The 9,339-nt window shown below is 42.1% G+C and overlaps 1 protein-coding gene across 1 annotated transcript in view; it reads right to left on the reverse strand.

Annotated features, from left to right (window-relative positions):
- Positions 1-910: 910 nt before the first annotated feature.
- Positions 911-9,339, reverse strand: part of tdrd15 (tudor domain containing 15) — a 12,821-nt gene continuing 4,392 nt past the window's right edge. Inside the window, exons 3-5 of the mRNA XM_014030873.1 lie at positions 2,781-8,363; positions 1,702-1,820; positions 911-1,533 (exon numbers count right to left, since the gene is read on the reverse strand). Coding sequence (XP_013886327.1) covers positions 1,520-1,533; positions 1,702-1,820; positions 2,781-8,363 — 5,716 coding nt within the window. The 3' untranslated portion in view covers positions 911-1,519. The remainder of the gene's footprint in view (positions 1,534-1,701; positions 1,821-2,780; positions 8,364-9,339) is intronic.

Below are 9,339 nucleotides of genomic sequence, written 5' to 3' on the forward strand. Positions count from 1 at the left end.
ATATATATATATATATATATAAATGAATAGCCTAGTACAAATTTGATTACATATAACTGAAATGTTAATTCATACAGGCATAAATGTAATTGGTGATATCTGTATTACAATTCTGACTAGGAATGTCCTGATGCATCTCAGTAATCCAGGTAAAAAAAAAATCAAGAAGAAAAAAATTGTATAGGACTTCTTCAGTCTGAGAGTTTCAGGCAAACTGAAACTCTCAGACTGAAGAAGTCTCTTGGAGGAGAGACGAAACGTTTCATTAGAGAAGAACTCGTCCAGAAGGCCTATACAATTTTTTTCTTTTTGATTATTCAGTACTAACTTGTCATTTTTTAGTCTAGAAATGTGTTCCTCTTGCAGATTTCTTCTTCGTAAAAAGCCATATAGTGGCTCAGTCGTGTTCTCCATCCAGGCAATAAACGTCCGTGAAAGTGGTAAACCAAAGGAAACTATAACACGTTATAACGAGACGGTTGTCTTGATATAACGATAGTTTTCTCATAATGAGATATTTTCGTCGTTATAACGACATATTTTCTCATTTTTACGAGTTTTCTCATAACGAGATCCAGTTTAAAAATAATTTGTCATGTGACAGCTCTACGCTTCCGTAGTGTTATCATGTTGAATTTATTTATTTTCCATTTAAACCATATTTAAAGAAAACTGCTAAAAGCGAACGTCTCGATCTGTATCACTTTTTTTGGGGGGGCGCTAATCGTTGCCAGTGAAACGCATCCCAATGGCTTAACATCGTCTCGATGGGGAACAGAAGTCGGCACAACACCTGTTATCAGTTTCACATATTTAAATAGATGCCGCTAAAAACTGGCTGCACTTTTAAATGAACGTCTAAATGTTCAAGAAGGAGAAAACAGAGCAGTTCGACTGAAGACTCAAAATCTCTACTTTAACTGTACGTGTTTATTTCTCATTAACTGTTCTGAGACAGTTTATACAAAACTGACACAAATGTCACAAGCATTTTCAAAAACTAAACAACTCAAAACATAAGGACATGTACTTCCTTTTTGTGCTTAGTTTATATATTTTATATTTATAACTATTTGACTGAGTACAGTAAAGTTAGGTCACATGGAGGTACTGTATGACGGGGTCATGAGTTTGGCGCCATCAAGTGGTGAAACAAGAACAAACTCACTTTGCACCTGAAAAATCATGGCATAATTTATTTTAACAATTTAATAACGAAACTTTTGTTTTAACACTCAAACAGAAATTCTTCTTGACAATTACAAAATAAGATGCATCATCAAAACAAACCTTGAAATTCCAAGAAAAACGTGTTTTTTTTACTTTAAAACGTGAAAAACAACCATGAAGCTTTAGACTAGTTCCAACTTCTAACTTGATTTATCATGTTGGTTAAAGAAAACAAAATTAAGTGTTTTTTAAATGCAAAAAAAGCAACAAATAAATACTTATAAGCTTTGATAAATGAACAAAACAAAAGCTTGTGACGCTCTGCAGCATCTCTGCAGCGGTGGATGATTCACATCAGAAAACCTGCCGCAGAAGAAAACAACGATTAGTTTAAAACAGCTTAAATGTCACATGAATTCACTTTATTCTTTTTAATAAAAGGATGAAGGTGCAATGCATCTTGGGTAGTGGTGGGGTGTCGGTTCGACTCCCTCCACTCCACCATGGGGATGCAGGGTGTAGAAGTCTTACACTGTTTGGATCTGGGCTCAGCACCAAACATCTGTTTTGCATCAGGTCCATCGACAGCCTCAGCTTCATTTAAGCCCTCCTCTTCCTCACTGCCAGGAGGAAGAGCAGCCGCCTGAAACCTGAAATACAAGGTAAAATAAATCATGTTTAACTGTGTTAAAGGTGACCTAATATGGGGGTCCTAGAACAAGTTCTGATCCATCTGTGGCCTCTACAAAACATTTGATTTAATTCACAAAATTAATCTCAGATAATGAAATTTCACCATTTCAGTTCTGCCTGTTCTTCAGCTCTCTCCAGAACCTGCTGCTTTGCATAAATTGCAATGGAAACCCCCTCCCAACCTTTTGTTTACATTAGCTCCGCCCCCCGCCAGAAGTTTACTTGCCGTTTCTTTTCAGTTGAAAGTACGATTTTTCCAAAGGAGTTCATGATGAAATTATTTACACAAACTTTCTTTAATATTTCTAGAACATTACCATCAAAAATAAAATTAACTGAAGAAAAAAAAAAATTAATCCACACACCTTCCTGATTAGCAGGGAGTTTTTCCTCTCCACCGTTTGCTCAGGATGGGAGACTGTGATGAAGTGATTCAACACAATCTGCTGCTTTCTTCTTTACATTGTTCTTTTTATGTACAGTGTCCTGAGACAACGTATGTTGGGACTTGGCGCTATATAAATAAATTGAATTAAATTGAATCTCTGTTCTCCTTGACTGTTCTAAAACACCTGTGAAGTGGGCGGAGTCTCTGCTTGGGTTACCAGGACGTGAGGTAGGCTGGAGTGCGACTTGCGACATCACAAGTAGCGGTGTTCATTTCAAGACACACAAAAATACATTTACTTACAGTAAAAATACCTCTGAGTGCATTTTTTTTGGTGCTTGGACTGTTTTTAGAAGCAGTACAGACCCAAATGTAAGTAAAAGAAAACCTGAAATAAATGAATTTAGTATATTTGGTCCACTTTAAATAATTTTTGCAGATTGAAAGCATCGACTAGAAAAGAAGACAGTAGAAAAATCTTAAAAATAATTAAATTAGTCATTTTTAGGTTAAAGTAAAGTAGTCATACCTGAGTTGAAGCATGTCATCCGTGTAGTCTGCGTGTCCGGCATCCACCAGCTTCTTGGCAACATGGACGCCGTCGACCACAATGTCCACGTTCCAGTCTGAGTTGGACACAAACTCTCTGAAGAAGATCTTGAGATTCTTCTGGTACAAAGACTTCTGGAAGAAGACAGCCGCTTTGTCGCTCCACTGTCCGTCTCCAACTGGCCTGACGCCTCTCAGGGTGCAGGGGAAGGTAACTTTTGGGAGGTCGGTTAGCTCTGCTGGAAGCTTCTTCAGCTTGGACAGATCGTGATACAAGAGGCATTCGTACTGTCCGTGGTCCACGAGATCCAGGACCACTGAGGCGTCTGCGTGTATTATTTCAGCCCTGCACCACCTGTTCCTGGATTCCGGTTTGAACAGGCAGCAGGTCCCTGGTCTAACGTGGGCCTTGGGAAGCGGCGGCATCTCTTGGGGCAGGTTGTCCAAAGTGACGGACACTTTATTCATGACGAGAAGCAGATCTTCCAGAACAACACAGAAGTCTGAGGGAGTCGTGACTACAGCTGCAAAGCCAGAATAGCCTTTGCCAGTCTCAACTGGAGCGAAAACAAGCTGCTGAGGAGTGCTCGCATCTGAGAGGGGACCACTTTGGGTTGCGGCAGAAGATGCAAACCTTTCAAGGTTTTGCTGACGTGAGGCTTTGATTTGCCGGAGGAGGAACGGTCCATCCATGACTATTTCAACCATCCACGAGTTGTCAGCCTCGGAGAAACTCACAAATATCAGCTTGACCTCTGAGCCGATCATTGGTTCCAGGTTTTTGTACCAGCACTGATTAGCCTCCTCTTCCTCGATAAACCCTAAACTGTTCATTTTGCACAAAACAGCAAGGTTTGGGAACACTGAGAGCCTGGTTTCCAGTTCTAAGACAGGCATACTTGGAATGTCTTTTGTAATTCCAGAATCCACTAGGAAGACTTTAAATTCTCCCTCGCTGACTTGTTGAACGACCGCCCTTTCCCACTTGTCTTCCTGGATCTGAACTAAGCACCTGAGGCCTTCTTTGATGCACGCTTCACCAACTGTTTTGCACTTGTTTAAGTTGTTCGTTATGTGCTTTTCCAGACCTGTGAGCAAGTCGTTGTTCTTAACGAGTCTGATATAAAAACTGCCATCACTTCGGACTGAAAGAATAGTTCCAGTTTCAGTGTCTCTGGGTTGAATGGTTGGCAGACCAGTGTCTACAAAGTCCTTTGCTTTGGCAGTTGATGTTTTGGTCTTTCTGAGACGCCTCCTTCTGAAGCCTCTTCTTTTGACGCACCTTAGAGATACTACTGACCTGACGGGTGATGGTGCTGGCATCAAACTGCCGCCTTCAACAGTTGAGTCGTCGTTTTGATCTTTTTCCCTGAGGTTTTGTTCACAGGATGTCACGTTCTCACTGATTTCACTCAAGAGAGACTTTTTAAGGCTGCTGTTCTGTGTTGCAACAACCACATCAAGAACCTCAACTTTGACTTTCCACTGAATCCCATGCTGGCGGATGAAGTCGACAATGAGTGGTCTCTCCACCACGGCATCAGTGAAAGAAGAGTCCGTTTCATACGAGCTGGTGTCCAGCAGCGAACAAGGAATACTGAATCTTGGCCGAGACAGATACTCCTCAGGCATGGGGTACATCTTTTCCCTCTGTACGACTGCAAAGTTTCCATAATCCACAAACTCTACTTTGAAACACGAGCTGCTTTCCTGGGTTTTAATTACTGAACGATACAGAGCGCCGTCCTCCTCGAATTCAGCCAAAACAACATCGCCGAGTTGAAAAGATGCAGCCAGTTTTAGTGAATCCCTGAACATGCTCGCGTTGAGATCTTCACACAGTTTTAGGATATCTGGTTCGTCCTCTGCCAACTGCAGGAAAAAGCTGCTGACAGAATCGATGTGGGACACGAAACATTTTGTCCTGAAGCCTGAACGGATGCTCTTCTGTAAAACACACAGCTGAGCAGTTTTCGTTTCCTTGCTCTTCTGCGTTTGGTTTGACTTCACATCCTGATGGTCTTTTTGTTGGACTTTAGATTTTGTCCGAGATACTTTCCATCTGTCACTCTCATTTTGTTGATTTGTTGTCGTGTTCTTGTTCGGAGACCTCAAATACGTAATATTTTTAGTGTTTTTAGATTTTTGGACGTTAGATGTCGAAGCTGAAGATCGTCCTTTAGACGGACTTTTCAATTTACCAGGTGTGTTTGTGGTTATTTTGTAGTGAGTTTTATCTCTCATCTTGTTTCTGTTTTTTGTTAAACAAACAGTTTTTGTTTTTATTGAGAGAATGAGCTCCTTTACCTTCTCGTTGATGTTAACCTCTCCATCAAACAGTTCAACGTCAAAAGAGCCGTCGTCCCTCTTTGCTCGTACGATGACTCGGACCAGCTGATTGATGATGGCGTCGCAGAGCCATTTCTTGACATCTGCGTAGAGCTCCGCCTTTGGAACTAAATCCAGGTGACACCTCACAGCCTGCATCGGCGTGTACAACAAGTCTTCGCAGTTCCTGGGAATGAACATGACTTTGGTTTTCTCTGAGATGTTTGTGTTTCCGTAGTCCACAAAAAACACATCAAAGTGCAGCTGCGACTGAACCGGCAGCATCAAGGCCCTGTACCATTTACCATCCAGGTATTTAGCCAAACACAGCTTCCCCACAGCAGCTGTCGTGTTGGCCTCCATCAGTTTCTCACTCTCCTCTGAGATTTTATTTTCAAGCTCTTCGATGATTTCAGTGTTTCTGTCAAGTTGGCAGTAAAACTCACACTGGCTGCTAACGTGGGTCACGTAGACTTCTTCTTCACTCCCAGGATGTAGATCGAACGATGAGTAGACGAAAGATTCAGGGAGGACATCGGACTCTTGTCTCACCAATGTTGCTCTTCTTGCAAGTCGCTGCTCTTTGAGTGCATCGGTCACGCTCTGCTGGCTGTTGTAGAGCTCAACGATGTAAGTCAGACCTTTGTTTTTCACATTTAACTGGGAAACAACCTGACATTTAAGATCGGTTGCACTCTTGAGGACAAACTCTTTCAGGACATCAGTCTCCTCTGGACTCCAGTCCTCACCGTGCGCTGGGTCTGCAGGCTCGGTCAGATTGTTCAGGCTACACCTGAAAGCTAGCTCCTCGAAACGAAAAAACTGTAGTGCTATAGCCTGAAGGTGCTGCTCTTTGACTTCGACGATGGGGCCGTAGTCAACCAGCATTACTCTGCTGTGATCCTTCTGTCGGCCTATGATGACACCCCTGTACCATTTTCCATCTTGTGGTGATTTGGCTACACAAAGTGACTCCCCAGGCTGCAGGGGGACTGTGTGAACTGAGTAATATTTCTGCATTTCATCCATCAGTATGTCCAAAACTTGTACTTTATCAAGAAGCTGGCACCAGAAATCAGATGGAGAGGTAATGTCCAAGCAGCGCACTGACAACTCCAACCCTAGCTCGATGTTTGAAGCTCTGAAGCCAACTTTAGCCTTTGTTTCATTAACGCACGTATTCTCCTCCTCGTCCTCCCATTGCTCTGACTTCCCACACATCTTTGCCGTCTCTGAACAAGGTTTTGTTTTATCTGGCCCGTCTTCGCCATTTTGCGTCGCTGGTTTCACAGAAATGTATTCGGCTAATTTGAAAGAGGTCAAAAGCTTGGCAATACTGTAATCACTTCCCGTCTCAAAGAGCTCCACGACACATTTGTGTTTTTTTATCTGGACAACGCGAACCTGCAAAACTTTGTTCAACACAGCCTTTCTGAAAAAATCACATGTGGCGCTGGGCCAGACGTCATCCAAAGGAAAAATGTTGGCAAGTGTGCAACAAATCGCGAAAGCCGATTTATCAGCAGCAGTCTCTGGGATGTCTTTGATCAATGCGTGTGGCACTTTTTCAGTGTTTCCAAAGTCGATGAAAAGAATTTCGGCTCCATGTTTAAGGATGTCCATCACTACACCCCTGTAGAAATGCATGTCTTCTTCATAGACGGCACAGCACATGGTCCCAATGTCTATATTCAATAATACGTCTTCGTCCAGCTTCACTTGGCTGAAGTGCTTCGTTATTTCTAACATCATTTGCTCAAATTCCTCATTGCGTTTCTGTGTTCTGATCCAGAAGTTGTTTGGATTCTGTGCATGCTCCACGTAGCCCACAAAGACAGAGCCAACCTGCACTTCCTCTGCTTGTAATGTTTCACTGAACACCTCACCTACGATCGTCTCACAGTTTAAAAGTCCATCCTCGGAGGTCACGTCTTTGGCATCTGGCTCAATGGGGCGATGTTGGACCGGCTCTGGTTCTTCCACGTGCGTTTCTTCAGCACCGAGCACAGTGATTGTGTACAAATGCTGGTCCACGTCAAACTCTCCAATCTCCACGTCCAGCACAGCGCCGAGCAGGCCCGCCTTGAGGAAACCCAACTGCTGCGCTTTCAGAGCCACATCCTGACCCGTCTTGGCAGGGAGCGAGCACGGGAGCGCCATGACAGGTGCCGAGTAAAATTCAGGAGGCAACCTGTGGATGTTCTTGACTTTTACAAACTCGAAGAATCCGTAGTCGATGAAGAAGACTCTGACTTGAGAGTTGACGGGTAGAAACTGCACAAAGCCTCTGTACCACTTCTCATCTTTTCCTTTAACGGCACAAAGTAGACCCAGGTTCTCTGCAGTTTTCTGGTTGTATTCTTTGGTTCTGTGCTCAAAAATCTGAGCCAACCGTTTGGACATTTGCCAGAGTTCTTCCTCCACATTGGCCATCTGACAGTAAAACAGCCCGGGGTTGACGGCAGCGGTTATTCGCACTTTAGCGCGCGTCTCACAAGTCAGTCTAGGCCCGCAGAAAGACAAAACGTCCTCGTACCCCTGCAAGCTGGAGGACTTGAAGCAAAATTCTTGAACTCTTGGCTTTTCGATGAGCAAGTCAGGAACGGGTTCAATGTTTTGTTTGAGCGGCACCTCTGTCAGCATGCTGACCAGGAGGATGAAGGTCTCCGTGTCCACAGACCTCCCGAGGCCATTCCGGACCAGGTCACAGTTGATGTCAGGGGCTTCTAAGAGGAGAACTTTGTGAGGAAGGAGGGCTTGTATAAAACCTGTGACRGTTTTACCAATCAGACTTGAAAAGTATTTCTCAGCTGTTGCGTGAGAGATATTCTGAAGCAGCAGCACATTTGAAAGAAAGCCACAGACTATTTTTGGAGGCAGGTTAAACAGGCTGTTTGAACAGGAAGAAATGTGGGTGATGTCGACGCTCAGGACATTACCGTGGTCAATGAGGAACACATCATACATGGCATCTGTTTGGTTTTGAACTCTTCCTCTAAACCAGCGGGCTGACGTCGCATCTTCTACGAGACAAAACTCTCCAATCGCCACAGCAGCTTTATTCTTGGGTATGTTTTGGATTTCTCCCTGCAGGATGTTGTAGTCGAGTTCACATATGGTGAGGTAATGTCCCTGGAAGTGTATCAGGGTTGCCTCGGGGTTCCAGTCCAAGTGAGTCAACTTGAGGTCCACTGACCAAAGGGCCCGTGGCGTCAAAGGATTGGACTCCTGTGACCTGCAAATCAAAATTTAAATGATTATAAACCACATTAACATTTAAATATATAACACAGGTGTATGATTTAATTATTATTTCATGAAAAAGAGGTCATTTTGATTAGCATAAAACTTCCAGTCAGATTTATTTCCAACTCCAATTGGGAAAAAGTTAGGATGTAAACAAAAACAGAATGAAAGTTTGTGAATCATAAAAAACATTTAAGTTAAAATGAAACACAGTAAACTTTTCAAATCTTTAAACTGAGAACTGTTCATTTTAATGAGGTAATTTTACGTTTTATGACAGCAACGCAACTAAAAAAGTTGTTCCAGCTTGATGTTTTCCACTGTGAAACATCTCTTCTTTTAAAGGGATCCCCGATTAGTTGTAACATTCGACTTTATTTGATAAACATATAATTTAACTGTAAAATAAAGACTGTAAAAATACTGTAGGCTGTTTAGTTTTTATCATTTTTAAAAACATATTTTAACGCAGACAACCATTTTATTTATACTCAAAGCATTCTGGGTAAATGATGACGTGGATAGGTCCTCTGTGTGAGTGAACTATATCCACCCTGATGGTTTTTGAAAAACTTTGTTTACTACATTCAGTCTGAAATCCGCAGTAGTTTTTCCCTCTTATATACAAATGTACTTTTTGGTTTTTACAATTTCTGCCCCTCTAAGAAAAACAACTTTAACGTAATTAATTTATTATTAATTTTAGCTAAATTTCATATTCATTAAGTGCAAATTTTCAGCCAAGAAGCCTCTTTTTAATCTATTTTTGTCTGAATTGCTACATTACGTAGAAAGCTTTGGGACCTCAACTAATCCCAAAGCTGTAAAGACTGTTGAAGCCTTAAAATTTTTAACTGTACTTCCTGAACTATTCTCTGCTCATGCACTTTTTAATTTGTTGTTTTCTTTTTGTTGCTGTTTTACCCCCTGGCATTATCTCAGTTTCCTAAGTTCTGTATATTGTA

The sequence above is a fragment of the Austrofundulus limnaeus genome, unplaced genomic scaffold, assembly GCF_001266775.1.
Source record: "Austrofundulus limnaeus strain Quisiro unplaced genomic scaffold, Austrofundulus_limnaeus-1.0 Scaffold1133, whole genome shotgun sequence".
NCBI classification, from domain to species: domain Eukaryota; kingdom Metazoa; phylum Chordata; class Actinopteri; order Cyprinodontiformes; family Rivulidae; genus Austrofundulus; species Austrofundulus limnaeus.